This window comes from Dermatophagoides farinae, chromosome 5, assembly GCF_024713945.1.
Source record: "Dermatophagoides farinae isolate YC_2012a chromosome 5, ASM2471394v1, whole genome shotgun sequence".
NCBI lineage: Eukaryota > Metazoa > Arthropoda > Arachnida > Sarcoptiformes > Pyroglyphidae > Dermatophagoides > Dermatophagoides farinae.
In genome coordinates, this window is record NC_134681.1 from 3,061,443 (window position 1) to 3,080,197 (window position 18,755).

An 18,755-nucleotide genomic window follows, 5' to 3' on the forward strand; every position below is an offset into this window, starting at 1 on the left:
AGTTTTTTTTTGTTTTCTCCAAGTGTTTTGATTGAAATGAATTTTTTTTCCTGAATTGACAAATTTTCGAGCTGAAAAAAAATAACTAACCATTCAAACAGACGGAATATTCACGTTTCCTATTTATTCGTCTAGGTAAACTGGCGTTCAAGAATAATTATCCATTACATTATAAATATTACCAACAACAAGCAGATACAAAATGTTTTCAAAGTATCTTTTTGTTGTTGTTGTTGTTGTTGTTGTTATAAAATATCCATTTCTATTTCTAGATTCTGTCTGTTTCCAGTTTGTTTGTCAAAAATAGAAAAGAATTTACAATTACTTTCACACACACACACATATATTCAAATACTACATTCACTAGATATATAAATTTGAATATCAATGACAATAACACACACACACACACATTTTCAAACATCAACATCGATTTTGACAATGTGGAAATTATTATTATATATAACGAAAATATTATAGCTAGTGAAAAAACCAAATTAATGTAACTAGAGTATTGGATGAATGAATGAATGAATGAATGGTTGAAAAATAAATTTCCATTTCATTTTATCGATTGAAACATCATGATGATCATCTCAATGAGTTTTTTTTTCTTCCGGATGTTTCATGTGATCAAGATAATGGCGGCAATGATGGAAATATAAATGCATTATTATTATTATGTCTAATTATCATTTGAATAGTTTGCAAACACACACACACACACACACACACACACACACTCAAACACTTTCCTATAACAAAATTCGTGAAAACTAAATAAGATTGAGAGAGAAAAACGTTCTTTTTCTGTCACATTCACATATTCAGCATGTTTGTTTGTAAATTACTTGAGAGAGAAAAAAAAAGTGTTGAGCTAGCTAATTCTTTTTTAGGGTAAATCTGCTAATTAATAAATATCAGTTAAGCTAATCTAGCTTATTGCTGTCTCTTGTTTTTTCCGATAAAATGAATATAATATCGTCGTTCATTCATTTCCTTTTCCTCATTTTTGTCACGGATTCATAAATGGCGTAATCGCGTAAGACTCGATTTTTGTGATTCGGCTCTGTTTGGCATGATTATCAGTCATGATTACCAACGAACCAACCAACCAACGAACCAACCACCATTACTATACAATATTTTTTGTTCATGTCAATGTTGTATGATTTGATGCTCAATGAACATCACACATAGACATTCAATGTTCATTGAATAACCCAAAAAACGACGACGACGTCGTTGTTCATAGCTTTTTCTTTCTTTTTTGACCAAATTTTTCTCTGATTTCTTGAACAGCAGCCATACATGACTAAAGTTCCATGTGACACTCAAATCAATGTGTGTGTCAGGCGCTAGAAATTTGCCGTTCAATTTTTACTTGTATTTGTCAGAGCCGATGCTCAGTTTAGATCGCGTTGATTGTTATTTTTGCTCGCTCTTGCTTCTTATTCTACTACTATTACTCAGATAAGAATACAACAGGAAGAGCGAGCGAATGAGACACAAAATTGTAGTTGAAATGAAACTCGATTTTTTCGGATGTATTACGGCGCCTTTTGCATTCATCTGAACAACAACAACCAAACAAAGTCAGTCTGTGTTTAGACATCTTTTCGACAAGAATCGCACACACGCACACACACACTATTGCATTCACAACATAAATCGTGGTACATTTTATTTCAATTGCATTTTTGGTAATTCTGGCGGTTTTCTGTTATCGTTTATTATTATTATTTGTTGTTGTTATAGATGTTAAACAATTGTTTGTGCGTGGATACTTATTTATTATATTTATTTGTTTTATGTGGCATATAATAAGGCATTGTTTATGAAACAAAGCAAAAAACAAATTTGTGAAAATGAAATTTAATTCACCAAAACATTTTTTTTTCTTGATTTTTCATCCATCCATCTGTGTGTGTGTGTTTGTGTGTCTATTGTGAATAAACATTGAACAGAATATTTGTTGATTGGCACCAACCTAAACATTGTATGGCCAAATATTCAAAGCCATTCATTCCTCTCATGTCATCGCGATCAACAAATCAATCTCAGATTTGATTCGTGAAAGAAAGAAAAGTTGCAAAAAGAAAAACCGAAAATAAATTGACATTACGACAATTGTTGTGTTTTGTTAACTATACGAAACTATTTTCTCATTGAATTCAACTCATCATCACAACAAAACAAGATCCAAACCTCAGGCCAGAATGATGGAAACAATTTTCTAAACAAGAAAAAAAATTCTCATCAAACAACAACAACAACAAAACGATAACAAATTGTGAATCCATAAAGTGACAATTTTTTCCATAAAGAAAAAAAACAGAAAAAGCGAGAAAAGCACAAAATAAAACCGTTGACAACTTTGCTGTTATCATACCAAAGAAGAAAAAAAACTGTTATTTGGAATCCTGAAAATAAAAAGATTTCTGGACCATCAAACAAAAAGCTCATCATAGTCCCTAGAGGTAAAGTTGACATTTTTTTCCTTTATTTTTAGTTTCTTGATTTAGAATCACTTTTTTTTCTCAACATTTTTTCCAATAGTTTGATTAAGTTTCATTGATTTATTCATTTTCGCTTGATTTAAATTTTGTTTGTTTTATTTGCACTTTCTAATCATTATCAAGATTATCGTAGTGAAAATTGCTCAAGAATTATCGATTCTTCTAATGTTTGAAAATTTAAACAAATTATTACTTTTTTGAAAAAACAAATGCTCCAAATAAAAAACGATGTTTAATGGTCCATGATGATGATCTGTCGTAATTTTTTGTCAACGATCCAATTCCCTTTTTACCCATTTTTAATGTGATAACTGTTAAAAATATTGTTGACATGAAAATGTTGAGCAACAATGGCACTAATTGATTGATATAACATAAAAATGGTTTCATATTCTATATATATCGATTGTGAACCAACCACCAAAATTGTTTCATATATGTAATAAAATAATCTTGACACTAACCAAGGTTTAAAGTGAAACGAAAATTCTGTGAAAAAAATATAGCTTTTTACGATTTAAATAATATAATATATTCATTTCAAATGTCAAATTTCATAATGAATAAAGTAGAATTGAATCGTTTATATCAAATACCATCAAGATTAATAATGATGATGATAATTTTCCTTTTTGTTGAAGCGATTTTCAATCCATTTAAATTTTTTAGATGTATTTCCATTTTCCAGAAAAAAGCCTAGTGGGTGGATAAAAAAAAATTGTCATCATCATCATAATCATAATAAATAAATATATTTATATTTATATAAAAAATCAATTTATTTTAATAGTTTATAGCTTATTATCACCTTAACTTAATATTGTCAAATTATCCTCGATCAAGAAAAATTCAATAATCATCAATTCTGATTGTCAATGAAAATATTTCAATATTTGGAGCAACTAAGTGTTTCCTACAAATAGACATTGATGTGATGCGATATTGATATCGATGACAATATGTTTGTTGAAAAGTATGTGTAAACATCATCATCACACTTTGTTGACATCCCTAAAGCGTTTTCTCTCCTCATTCTCTCTTCTCAGTAGTTTGCATCTACTTCAATTTTATTTTATTTTATAATCTATTTAAAACGTTTTTTCAATTTTATTTTTATCAAATAAAATGATATGATGATTATGATGACAAGCCCCATCCACATACAATACAATCACATGGTATAAAAAAAAAAAATAAAATTGTCATCAATCACACACACACACAAGCAAACCAAATAACGTTCATCATATAATCATCAGCCAAATGTTATAGTAATCGAAAAAAAATGTTTGATGATATATGGGCCACAACACATCGGAGATCGTATTTTTCATTTTTTTTACCTCGAGCATCAAACTATCGTATTTTCAAGATTGATTCACAAAAATTATTATTGTCCTACTACCATATTCTATCAAATCATCAATAATAATGATGATGATGATGATTTGATTGCCATAATAAAAGTTTCGACGTCTTTTTTGCCTGTCGTTGTTGTTGTTGTCAACAGCAAATAATAAAATTGGGTAATCTTCATCATCATTATTGAATCAAGAAAAAAAATGATATGTCTCTGTTTCAGTTTAATATGATTAGATGGAATATATATGCCAAAATATGACACACACAAACAATATAAATACCTGCTGATTCCGGCGGAAAAAGTTTTTTTTTCTTTTTTTCTGGCTGATCATTATTTTTGTTTACCATTATTTGTGTGTGTGTGTGTGTGTGGGAAGAATTATTAGTGACTCAATCAACCATTAAACAGAGTGCCAGTGGAAGGTGTGAACGAAAAAAACTTTTGATTAGCTAACAAAGCAAAAAAAAAAGTTTCAATCAAAATACAATCACCGTTTTCCTATTTTTTTTTCTTTTTGGTATTTACAGTTTCAGTTACAATTTGCTCATTTAATCGGTAATAATTATTAATGAATGAAATCCTGTCATTTTTCTATTTTTGTTCACCGTCTAAATTCAAATGGACAAAAAACAGACACAAAAAATTGTAATTTAATGGTAATGTTATGTCATGATGTGAATGTGATTACGATGGCGGTAACAGCAGGCGATTAATGTTTTTTTTTTTATTTCCAAACCAAAAAATATTTGATCGTTGTTTTTGCATCGAACAAACGAACAAAAAAAAAAAAATGGAAATTATACAAATCAAAATCTCGGGCATTAAACAAGCATTAAGAAAGTTTTCATAATAGGTTTTTCACCTAAAAAACATATATTCATTTTTTTGGGCAATGATATTCATTGGAAAAAGGGAAAAAATTCCACTTTTTGTTTGTTTGATTCATTTAAATAAATAACAACAATATATAGTTTTATAGCCCATAAATGGTATTGATGTTGTTGTTTATGACTCTTTTTTTTCCACTGTTTCCAGAAAATCGCTCAATTTAAAATTCCACGATTCGATGATCGATCAAGAAAATTTATTCTTTTTAAAATAAAAAACAATCCAATGACTTTAGTTTTTGGTTTTTTGAATTTTTTCTTTTCAAGAGTTTCATGTTTCTTGTGTGTGTGAGTGTGTTTTGTTCGATGAAACCAATGAGAAACAAAACGAAAAAAGTTATAAATCTAGCACTTGAAGAAAAAGTTAATGGAAGAATTTTATTACTCGATTTGTATTGGCCATGATGTCGTTGTTGTCTTCCATTTTCCCAAAACACCACCACCCCCAACTTTTTGCTTACGTCTCACATCTTGTCCAAATAAGGGATACGGTATCCTATTACACTCATCCAATGAAAAGAAAAAAAACGGTGAAAAAAATTTCGCAATAAATTGGAAATACACGAGAAAAAAAAATTTGAGAATCACAGCATGAATGCTGATTCGTTTTTCACTCTGTTTATGCTATTGTTTTTCACGATATCATCTAACGACAAAATCATTCGAGATGATTCCAATCATTGTTACTTCTAGTGATGCCGTTGATGATAATGATGACAATTGATGATTATTGCAACAACTTTACAGCCGACAGCAAAAAAAAAAAAAAAAAAAATAAAAATAAAAATTGTCAAATCTAATCACGTTTTGTGATTCTTCGTTACAGAATCTGTTTAATTTTCTTTATTTTTTTCATTCTTTCTTTGAAAACAAAATCAAAGAATATATTTTGTCTGTCTCTGTGTGTATACGATCGTAAACAACGTTCGATTGGACACGATAACAAAAAATCTTCATTCTGATTATTGTTGATTTTGTTGATGTTGAATTGAAGATGAAAGAAATGAAAAAGAAACTTTTCGTTTTTTTTCTGGATCGAATTCTTGTTAATGATTTTTTTCTGTTGTGCAAAAACAGAAAAATAGTATCTTTTTCCGAAAAGAGTGGTAGAGATATATATCATTAGATGAAAAAAAAATTCGTAAGTGTTCATTCATTTGGTTTTTTCTCCTCTTTTTTCTTTTTTCTTTTTTTTGTTTTGTTTTTGTTCGACATTATTTTATATATCGTTTCAAAAACAAAAAGAAAATAATAAATTACATGCAAAAACACATGCTATGTGTGTGTGTGTGTATTTACAGAAAATGAAAAAAATTGAGAAAAAAGAATAATGTGCACCATCATCTTTATACTTTCTCATATCACATTTATATTTAGATATTAGATATTAGAATCTAGTATTATTTAATACCAGAAAATGAAAAAAGGATTCTTTATTCTTATCCAAATCAACAGAAATGCGAACCCTTCTTTAGAGAGAATTTACAAATAAATACTCTGGGTAGAAAAGAAAAAAATAGTTTTAAAAGTTTTACTAAGAATATAATGATGAAGATGATGACGACGACGAAAAAAACTTTAAAGCTGGAAGAAATTTCAATCCTAATAAATTTTCTTTTCTTTCTCATTTTTTTTCGGTGAAACTTTTTTTCTTTGCACCAGAAAATGAAAACTTTTGTTTTTACAACTTTGTATTTTTTCCTGTCTTTCAAAAAAAAAAACACACACACACACACAAACACAGACATACATAATTAATGCACAGTGATTTTTTTCCAGAGATAAAAAGTTTTTTTTTAATTCATTCTATTTGATAGTTTAATCAATGAAATGGCCATTCTCAATGACTATCCTATGAATTACCAATGAGTTTGTCTAAAACCAAGTCTACCAAAAACAGATTTATATTGTCGTTCATTTAAATCGATTCCGATAGATAATAAAAAATAAGTAAAAACAAAAAAAAACACATTCACCCACCAAAACAACCACTGTAACACGTTACAACAAATAAATATTCAAAATAACTAAACAGGTTTCACAATCCAATAAAATTGCCTTTTTTTATAGAATTAATTATGACGTTACACGAGCGAAAAAAAACTTGGTCAACGCCACCTTGATTCCGGTTATAGGATTATCCTTGATTACCTTGAACCAAAACAAAAGAAAAGCACTTGCGAATAAATTCAAAATACTAATCATCATCATCATCATCATCATCATTATGAACTTAATGATATGAATAAAATAAATGATCAACTATTAAATCACACACACACACACAGTTACACACAACACAAAAGTTTGAAACGAAAAAAAAAACAAAATATTTTAAATCATGAACAACCGACCCTTGGGACCAAGTGTGAAATTGAAGTTGGTTTTAAATATTATCCTATCTAGTTATTCTATCATCAATTAAATTCCTCGGGTGTATAGAGGAAAAAAATTTCTATTTTGTATTTTTTTTTGTGTTCGAGTTATATAAAAACGAAACTATCACACACCCACACAAATATAATAAATGTTTCTCCAAGGACCTTTTTTCCTGGTGGAAAAGGTTGTTGTTTTTGCCTGTTTTTTTTTTGTTTTGTTTTCACATTACTTTCTCAACTTAAACTTTTTTTGCATCAGTATTTTTCTTTACCGATTCTTCTGTCATCGCATATTCATTATTATCATCAAGCTTGAAAATGATATATTAGTCAGTAGTTTTTTTCATTCATTCATTCATTCATTGAATGAATTCTTTTTTTCCAATTTCTTTAAAAGTCTTGATAGTCTTCATTATTTGACAATTTTTTTCGCAGTCTTTTTGAAATGTTTTGAAATTTTTTTCTTTCAAAGCCTCAAAGTATCATTGTGTCAAATATACATTGATTATCATTATGTCATCTGTGTGTGTGTGTGTCAGTGAATTTGTCACAATTATTTTTACCTTATTTTGACATTAACAAAGAAAAATGGAGAATTTTTCCAAATGAATGTATGTGTATATAAAAAAAACGACAAACAAAAAAAGAATATTATGTTTGCGGTATATTTTTATTATATAAAAATGGTCTGATGAATTGAGTTCGAATCGAATTCAAAAAACGAAACGAAACAAAACCAGTAATGACAAAGCAGAAAAATTGTTCAATTTTTCCATTTCATACACTTGATCACATCTTTAGTCAGATCATCATCAGTCATATTTATTTGTTAATTTTGTGATTCGTTGTTTGTGTCAATGGGTGTGTGTATTCATTAAAGAAGAGAAAATTTTTCTTTCTTTCTTTTATTCTTCATCATCATTTTTCATTTGTTTCGTTATTATTATCATTATGATGATGATGATGATGATGATGATTTCAAGTGAAATTCTCGCCATTATTCAGAAAAAGAAACACAACAAAAATTCATCGATGCATTCATGCATTCCAGAAAGAGAACAATGAGAAATGATACAAAACAAGAATATTTAGAATATCTCTATTTTCTTCTTCTTCGTTTTATTGGAATATACCACAATGGTGATTATGTATTGTATAATAATGATTTCATTTTCAAACACAGGCAAATAAAATCACCAAAATGATATTGATATAGCTCGAGATGAATGTGAAATTTATCGTATAAAATTATCTGAATGATTCTCGAATCAAAATTGACAAGACAAATAATTTGAATAAATGAATGAAACACAATGATGATGATGATGATGATATTTTTGGGTTCGTTAACGAATACAACGGCAATGACGAAAAAAAAAAAAATAAATCATCTCATTTATAGATTCCAATTGCTGGTGGTTTTGCATCATTGATTTCGAATCACAACTTTTGTTTCTCTCTCTCTTTCTTAAATCATTATTATTCATTGAAATTTGTATTCTATTGTTTTGGTTATATTCTGACAATTTGTTGTTGTATTTCGATCATTTTGTTATTCCACATTAAAGACATGTTGTTGTCATTAGTATTGGTTTATTATGGAAAAAGTTTTAAAATTTGCAAAAAAAAAAATTTTTCTTTTAAAAAACGACAACAATTGTTCGCATCTCAATCAAATTGACCATTATATTTTCTGATTAGGATATCCATTTTAACATCTTCAGAAAAAACGAAAATTTCATCATGTAATGTTTTCATTGAAATTTTCATCATCATCATTTCAGTTTACGAGTGTTTCTGATTGTGTTTTATTTTTTTCTTTCTTATTGGATGTTGTTGTTGATGTTGTCCAAGTCAATTTGATACTAGAACAAAAAAAAACTGCTGCAGCAGAAAAGAAAAGAAAAAATTTTTCGCTTTATTGCTATTGAAACTATCTCATCACATCAGAAAACAAAGTGAACATGTCTCGTCTTGTTGTTGTTTCAATTTTCGTCCTCGTTGTTTTTTGTGCTTGTCTTCTTGTTCGTTTTGGTTCAAATTGTTCCAAAAAAAACTTCAAAATCATCGACTGAAAATGATAATGATAATGATGATGAAAGTCATGTAAAATCTACTTCAAATCATCATTGTTGATGATGATGATGATGATGATGGTGAGGATTGCCGGCTTGTTTTGATTTTGATGTTTTTGATTTTGGTCATGATGCCCAAGTTATTTGATTTTTTGAGCCCATTCCAATTCGTTTTCTTTCCGAAATAGAAATAAGAAAAAAATAACCGGAATCTGATCAAGTTGTGAGAGAAAAAGAAAGAGAACTGAATATCCGGTTTTATTCAAATGCAAATTTTCAAATGAAAATAAAATCATGTTTTGATTAAAAGAATTCCAAAGAAATGATTGCCAATTTTTTTTTGTTGAATTTTCATTTTCGTTCATTCATTCAAATTTAAATATTCATGCAAAACATTCACACACACACACACACGGCACAAACATGATGATGATGACAAAAACATGAATTTTATTTCTCTTCTATGCATTCAAGAATAAAAAGAAAAAAATTTACTTGATTTCGTTATCAATTTTTACGGAAAAAAACGGATCATCACACATCATATTTTTATTGGCAGATGAATGTTTTAACTTTTCATTTCTCCAATTTTCCATTACCATCAAAATCAAATTGCAATTGAATTTTAATTCTGGTGAATCTGAATTCTGATTATATTTTATAAGAAATTTTATATGTTGATAATATTTGCACCAATCGGGAATCCAATCAAACCAAATCAGAAAAAAAATCGAATGAATTACCAAATGAACCAAAAACAGAGAGAAGAAAATGTTTGATAAATGAACAAATGGACCACCGCGACCATCACCACACACACACTAGTTTGGTTGTTGTTGATGATAATAATAATAACTTATTTATTACTGCTAAATGTAGTTTTTTTTCATTTCATTTCTTGGAACCGAGAAAGAATCTCCAAAAGAAACCATCAGAAAAAAAGAGAAATCAGTTTTGGCCAACAACAACAACAACAACAACAATCAAACCCGAACTCGAGAAAAAAAATTGGGAAGAATGATTAATGAGATGTTCATGGAAAAAAGTAGATTTTTTCTGTTTTTTCTTACTCCATTTGATTCGTATGTCTATTAACCATGTCAATTGGAATTCTGGTCGTTTCACAGAAATAGATGAAATTGGTTTTTCATTTATTCATCTGCCTTCTTCCTAAAGAGAAAAAAAAATTCAATTGCTTTCAAATTTGTGTTTTGGAATTTGTTTTCCATTTCTTCTTCAATTCTTGTTGGGAAAAAAAGTGCAATGTATTTCGATTTTACAACTCAATTCTATCAATGATAATAATAACATCATCAGCAGCATTGATTTGTTCAATTTCAATCACTTTTTTTTCTGTTGCTTTCAAACAAAATCATCATAATCATAATAATAATTTCGTTAAAAAAAAACTTCAAACAAAAAAGCCCATTTTTCTTTTCACTATTATTCCCAGAAATAATAATGATGGAGAACAAATTTTTATTCAAATTTCATGCAACTTGCTTTTGATAAAAGTTTTTTTTTTTGAATTCATTTTTTCTTGTGGGTTGGTCTGGTTCGGTTGATTGTTTGGTTATATTATTATTATTATTATGATGATGTTGATGATAGGAAAAACAAAAGGAAAAAATTCAGGAATCAGTTTCAATAGAATCATATTCAACCAAATTGTGGTGAACTTTTTTTTTTTTATTTAAAAAATTTTGTTTAATTAATACATCTATTTATTCATTCTTTGTTGAATAAATGAGAAAATAACGAGAAAGAGAAAAGTGAAAAAACAATATTCCTTTGTTTCTACGTGTGTGTCGAGTCGATTTTACATTCTTAAAACCAAACAAAAGAAAAATGAACCTTAGAATTTCGAACATAAAGGTGAAGGTAAAAGCAATTTCAATTCTTTTTTTCTCTCTCTCTCTCGTTCTTTCTATTCATTCTCTGAAGTTATTTTTGATTATTCTCCATTATTTTTCATTCGATGTGATTACGATGATGATGATTACAATCCATTATTTCTTAAATGAGAAAAGAGAGCTATAGTGGAAAAAAATTTTCATTTCATTCATTCATACATCACGTAATTGTGTACTCATCCGAACGATGAATCCTGGAGATGATAATGATTGCAATGAAACTTTTTAACAACAAAAAAAAATTTAAAAACCTTGATATCACTATTATTTCCGCCATTGTTTTCAAATTTTGAATTTTTCCACCGAAAAAAAATGTAAAGTTGTCAGTAATCTATTGTAGTGTAGTGTAGTGTAGTGCCATCCTTTGGTATCAAAATCAACGGCTGATACATTTTTACAGTGTAAACTAACTGCGTATATTGACAATTTTGTTTGACATTTGACAAGTTTCAAATGATACTAATTTTGTGTGCGTGTGTGTGTGTGTGTCATGTCATTGAAACACTTCAAAAAATGAATTTCATCATCATCTTATTGCACAAGCAGATATACAAACACTACATCTACTAAATGTCCATTCATATTATTCACACACGAACACATTTCATTCATTCATTCATTGTTTCATAATGTGTTTATTCCCACTACCCAAAAAAAGCAAATAAAAAACAAACATTCATTCAGATTATTCTTGTGAATTGTCATTATTATATAACCAACAAAAAAAACGAATAAAATACACAAACAGGAGATAAAAAAAAAACATTTCCAAAATTGAAACCTAAACTCATCCACTCACTCTATGTGGGTGTGTGATTTGTTTCATTTTGTTTTGTTTGATTTGTAAGTGTCTTTATGTCAATAGCAGCAGCAGCCAAACACACACACACACACACAAATCAAACAAACAATTTGTTCGTTCATTTATTCATTCATTTTGTTTCTATTTTCCGAATTCAATTCAATAGCTACTTGAATCCACAATTCAAACAAAAATCTTTGTATTTACAAGAAAATTGGTTAAATTGAGTACCAAACAGTGACGAAAAACAGCATCCGATTTGATAATATTTGTTAGTGGTGATGATAGTTGGATAAATAAAGAGAGAAAAAAAATTGATTTGTGATTATGAAATAGAATTGATTGTTGATTCATTCATATTGATAGATGAAAAAAAGACAAACATTTGAAGAGAGAGAGAGAGAGAGATTGAAAGAAATTGGTCAGTCAAGTCTGGTGTAACAATGGAAAATGAAAATAGTTTCGGTTTTGTCGTTGTTGTTGTCATTGTCGGGTTTGTAATTCGTTTTATGGTTTTAGTAAAACCAAAAACATTGACAAAAATGGCTAAATTGATTTCAAATCATTTGAGCTTCAAATGAATGAATTGATCATAGTAGTGGTATTTCTTCTGTTTTCGTTGTTAAAAACAGAAATTTTTCAAGTCAATTTTTTTTTGTTTTTTGTTCAAAATTATCAATTGATTAATTTATTAATTATTTTTTTGAAAGGTCAAAATTCGTTGCTGTTATTATGTGACAACAACAGCAGCACAATGTTAATGATCTTGGACTAATTGAATTGAAATTTGATTTTTTTCCTGCTCATTCATTCCGTTAATAATTTTTTTTTTGTTTTTTTTTAATTTTTTTTCACTAATTTAAACTTTTTACTCTTGCCCCCATTGTTAATGATTGAAATTTTTTTTTCGCTTTATGAAAAATGGCCATAGACACAAGCAGCGAAAAAAATGAGAAAAAAATTAGACGTCAAAAACATTTGGCCAATTGAATTCAGATTTAAAAGCAGAAAAAAAAATCTGAAATATGAAAATGAAAAAAAAATTGTTTGACCCTAATGAGTTTCTTTGTCGTTCGGTAACTAAATAGTACAACGATAAATTAAGCAAAATGTAAAAAGTTTTCTCTCTCTCTCTCTCTCTCTCTCTGTTTCTTGATGTAACTAAGAATTCCTTCATTTAATGGAATTTCGATTTTTTTTTCTATGTCAATTCTTGCTTCATCATCAACATCATCACTTGGGAAATTGAAGGAGAACAAAAAAAAGTTTAAATCAAAATCAAAATAGAAATAGAAAAAACAAATCGGAAAAAAATTAATTCATCATAATAAAGAGCGTATAAAATTATTATTATTGTGTGAAGAGAGAGAAAGATAGAGAGAGCAAAAGAGGGTTGCTTTTGTGTTAATAGCAACTTTTGAATTCAAGCAGCGAAAATAATTTGATGTGAATAAAAAATTAACGACTGCTGCTTCTGCTGCTGCTACTAATATTTTTTTTTTGGCGACAAATTATTTTCCATTTTATCATTTTTCTCTATCTTTCACTGTCTGCGTTTGTTATCATAGTAGTTTAGCAGCAATAACAAATTCACTATTTCGGAAATATTCTCTTTAGCACTTTGTTTTTTTCGTATTTTTGGTTTTTTCTTTGGTTTTCAATTTAGACAAAAAAAAAATTGAAAAAAAATTCGTGACTAGAATTATTGATTTTTTTTTCTTCATCCACATTCAATTCAATTCAAATGATAGACAAGTGTGTTAGTCATTCTTACTTAATCACATCGGGTCTTGTATTTTTTTTTCTATCAGGGCAGCTCTTGCAAACGAGATTCAATGGCAATTGTAGGTATTGTGATTACACAGAATTGCAATTGTTTTTGTTTTCATTCGATGAATTGCATCTTTGCAAATTTATTATTATTGTTTTTGTTTTTGTTTTCATCAAAAAAAAAAACATTCACAAAAAGAACAGATGTGAAAAAGTCAGCAAAAATGAAATCGGTTTACGTGTTCAATACATTATCAAATCATGGAACCAACAAACAAACAAACAAACCGCACGCACGCACACACACACATTTTCTTTCCCGGTACATCACCTATATCAATGATTGAAGAATTGAAAGAAAATTATTTTTTGAGCAAACAAAAAATAAATTGAAAAATCCATTTCAATTTATTTTTTTTTTTTGCCAAAAAAATTATTTGTTTATCAATAGAATGAAATGTTTTTTTTTTGTTTGTCTGTTGAATGTTTCGCTTTTGACAATCATCATCGTCATCATCATCATCAATATGGCCATTTTAAATATTGTGTTTGTGTGTGTGTGTGTGTGTCAAAATAAATAAATCGATTTTGATTTTCATTTTTATTATTGTGGTTACATTTGTATTGTCCGGATGTTATATCTGTCGAATTTTAGAATTTGAGGCCATGAGAAAAATGAAGAAAGAAAAAAAAACGATGAAAACTTGATGGTGGTTTTTCATGACTAAAATCGATTGATCATTTTTTTCATTCATTTGTTGGCTGTTTTTTTTCATTGATTTCAAAATATTTTTGAAATTGAAAGAAACAAACATTTTTCTCTACTCTCCTCGTTTGTTCGGATTTTATTGGCAACAACAACATATGTGAAACACAGACATATTTTGACAACGATCAAACGATTACGTTAGAAATAGATAGATGAAGAAAAAAAATCTGTAAACCACAACAACACAGAAATATGGCCATAAAAATATACAATTTTATATGTGCCGATCCTGGAACACCAACAACATCAACAGAATTGAACCAGAAATGCTGTATTGACAACTATTATTAGCTATAATATGTGTTGTAGATCGGTACTTGGATTTTTTTCTGACAAAATTGTTTTGCGTGTCTGTTTTTTCGTTTCTGGGTTGGTTCCGAATTTGTGCCAAACAAAAGAAACAAATAATAATGATCATGATAAATTCGTAGAAATGTGTCATCGTCCAATTCTCTCTCTCTCTCTCTCTTTGTATGTGTGATTGAATGATTTGACACATTGTCATTTGAATCTGTAAAAAATGGAGAATTTTTTCCATCCAAATAGTAATGAAAATTGATGTTTTCACAACTGCGTTAATTTAATTTTCATTCCTTTTGAATGTCCATGACCAATTACAACATTTTTTAGCAGTTTTGATATTTTTCCATGCAAATATCTTTTTTTCCACACATACATTTTTGAGTATTTTGTTGTCGTCGTCGTTTTTTTTTTTGATATTTTCATTGAGAATTGAGAATCATCGACATAATCGAAGACGAAAAATAGACGTGAGAAATATTTTGTCACGTAATTTTTTTTCTGTGGTTGTTGTTGGATGATGGGCAGTTTAGATCGAAGAAAAACGAAAAAAAGTTACAGTTTCAATAACAGAATCAATCCTCTTTCGTATGTGTGGCTATACAATTCAGATAATTTGATCATAACGTGATATCTGTATTTGATCCAAATCGTGATCCATTCATTTCCACTTTCACTCACACTCATTTTATTCTCTATGGACCATATTTTCTAATTCTTTAAGATTCTCAAATTCCCAGAATTCATATTATCTAAGCTTTTCGGGTTTCAAGAGGCAGATTTTATTTTATTTTATTTTCTCTAAAAAAATTTTTTTCTATTAATTTCTGTTTTAAAGCTAAATTTTCTATTTTTCGCCCGAATACACGCACAACACTATCATTAAATTAAATGATGATTTTTGTTTATTCTTTTCCTTTCTTTTCTTGTTATTTAATTCGACAAAATACTAAAAACGTTTATTTATTTATAAATTTCAAAAAACAAGAAAAATCTAATGATCTATTCATATAGCAAGAAAAAAAATTACCAGATTTTTCAAGTGTTATTTCGATTATCATCATTACACAAACATGAAAAATCTTTTAATTTTTGATATGTGTGCGTGTGTGTGCGTGGTAAATTTGGAATTATATTTGTATTTGTATATCCACAAACCGAATATAATGCAAATATTTTTCTCACAATTGAAAGAGTTTTTGTTTTTGGTTTAGTGATCCAAAAAAAAATGAAAAAAAATTTGATCCATTGAGAATTATATATTAAAAGATAATTTCAAACTAACAAACTAGACCAACCTTTATTAATGGATCCAAAACTACACACACACGATGATGGTTATTACTATTATTAGTTCATATGATTAAAGAAAGAGAAGAATAATAAAAGTCTTAAAGAATTCTGAAATTACGATTCATTAGACAAAGAATAAAATACTCAAGGATCAAGGAACCTTTAGCGAAAATGATGATATTCCAATCCGATATAAATTGCATTATGGATAGTAAATATAAATACTAATAATTCGTTTTTGTGTGTGTGTGTGTAGCAATGCATTAGTATTATTATGGTTTTTGATATACGGCAGAACAAAAATCGAGTAGCATCTGGATCTTTTCTGTTGTTTTTTTCTCTCTTTATTATTTTTTTCTTGAATCAATGAGAGTCAGCAACAATAATAACAATTTCTCAATAACGTAATCCGTAAGCGGATTACCGGTTTCGGTTTTTTATTATCATTATTTTCATCGTTCATTCGAAAAAAAGAAGAAGCAAACATTAAACATTTCCATTTCGCAGAGAAAACTTGTGTTTTAATCTTAATAACCAAATAAAATGATGATTTTTTTGATTTCTATTAATTCTCGAATATTGAACTAATTGATTTTTTTTCCTTTTTCTATCTTTTGAATATTTGCAGATTGGAGAAAAAATTAGCAAAAAATAATATCTCGAAATGTTTAGATGATGATTGCAATAGTTGAATTTTTCATAGCAAATATTCAGATTTTATTTGAAAAAATCTATAAAATAACATTGTTGGATAATATTGAAAAATGTTCAAAATCAATCCATCATCATCCTCATCATCATCATTACCAAAAATGGATGATGACCAATCATTTTCATCATCATCACCATCATTTAGATCAATCGATCCTAATAATCAATTATCACAAACGAAGACGAAGACGACAACAACAATCGATAATTCAGCAGAAAATATGGCAATTTTTTTTATTATTGACAATCACAATGATCAATTATGTAAATTGTCAACAAACAATTCAACAACAGCAAGCATATCATATTCCATTTGTCAACAATATACAACATCAACAACAACAACAACATCAACAACAACAACAACAACAGCTCCAATCATTCAATATTCATCAACATCATTATCCTATTTCATCATCATCGTCATCATCATCATCGTATATGGCACCATCAGTCGCTAAAATTGGTATGTATTACAATTATCAATTCTCAATTTTCGATTTTCGATTCGATTGACATATGTAATATAAATTAAATTATTATTATTATCAACATTTCAATGTTGATAATAATTACATAAATCAACATTGATTAAATCTTTCTCTTTTGTGTTTCCAATAGCAAATTTTCTCTTTTTTTTTGCTTCTGTCAATATTGATCTTGTTCATTTGTTCATTACTAATGGGATCTATGACTAACACATGAAATGAACATCATTTGATCTTTGATCTGGAAATGTTGAGTTTTTTTTTTGGTTTTGTTTTTAGTTACTGTGAATTGTACACTTCTTTCTTATAATTATTGATACATTATATCGATTGGAATGAAATTCTTATAATAATTAATCAATCAGATTACCAACGAGGCAAAAATATCGAAGAATGTGATTCATAAGAAAAAAAAGGAATGAATAAACTTGATGTGAAAATGTTCAATAGTGGATAAACTGACCCCGAACTCAAAATAATCATGATGATGATGATGATGATGATGTCCATTATAATTATCGATCGTATAAGATATTAACATCAACAACAAAGAGAGAACGAGAGACTATAGACATCAAATTTGTGATAAAGAGAAAATAAAATCCAGAATATAAAAAGATGCCGGATATAGTCAGGATATCCGGCTTCGTATTTTTTTCTTAGCTCTAGATTCATTCACTACTTGATTGTCAATTTTCATTCTTTTACTCATTATTGCAATGTCTATCACTTTTTCTTTTTTTTTCTTATAGATGAGAGTCATATCATATCATATCATATCATATCTTCTTCTTCTTTAGTCATTTCATTTCCAATCTTATTATTTCTTTTTTTTTGCACATTCACATCATCGTTACTCAATGAATTTTCTTTTCAGAAAATAATACCACAATGTTCTCATTGTTGTTGTTGTTGTTGTTGTAAATGTTATTATTTGCATCATCATTATTATCATTTGCGAATAAAAAAAAAGTCGATTCCTTTCTCATTGTCATCATGCCGTCATTTTCGTCGTCTTTTTTTTTGTTTGTTTGCATTAATTCGATTTGATGATCTCTTGATTTGATGAGATTTTCTACAATTCGTATATTCTTCTTTTATTCTTCTGTCTCTTGAGTGTATCTATTTTGTTTGTTGTTTGTGCCTTTTTGTGCTTGCTTGTTTCAAGATTCTGTTCATGATTTTCTCTTGAAATGGAAATGGAATTTTTTTTTCTCATCATTCCATTATTTTTCGCTAAAAAAATTAAAAATGTTTCACTAAATCTGACCTCTATCTTGTTCGATCAATTTTCTGTTTGTGATTGATAAAACACAAACAGAAAATTTTGGTTTGTGTGTGTGTGTGTGTGTGTGTGTGTGTGTGTGTGTGTGTGTGTGTGTGTGTGTGTGTGTGTGTGATGGATTGAGAATTGTGGAAAAAATCGAAAATCGAAAATTCAGAAATTCAGATAATTTTGTTGCTATTGCTGAAGCGAATGATGGCCA

General features: G+C 28.2%; 1 protein-coding gene across 1 annotated transcript in view; it reads left to right on the forward strand.

Annotated features, from left to right (window-relative positions):
* The window catches only part of LOC124497375 (glutamate receptor ionotropic, kainate 2-like), a 36,891-nt gene that overhangs the window by 11,965 nt on the left and 6,171 nt on the right, over positions 1-18,755 (forward strand). The window contains exons 3-5 of the mRNA XM_075731253.1: positions 1,474-1,595; positions 1,759-2,480; positions 16,698-17,246. Coding sequence (XP_075587368.1) covers positions 16,742-17,246 — 505 coding nt within the window. The 5' untranslated portion in view covers positions 1,474-1,595; positions 1,759-2,480; positions 16,698-16,741. The remainder of the gene's footprint in view (positions 1-1,473; positions 1,596-1,758; positions 2,481-16,697; positions 17,247-18,755) is intronic.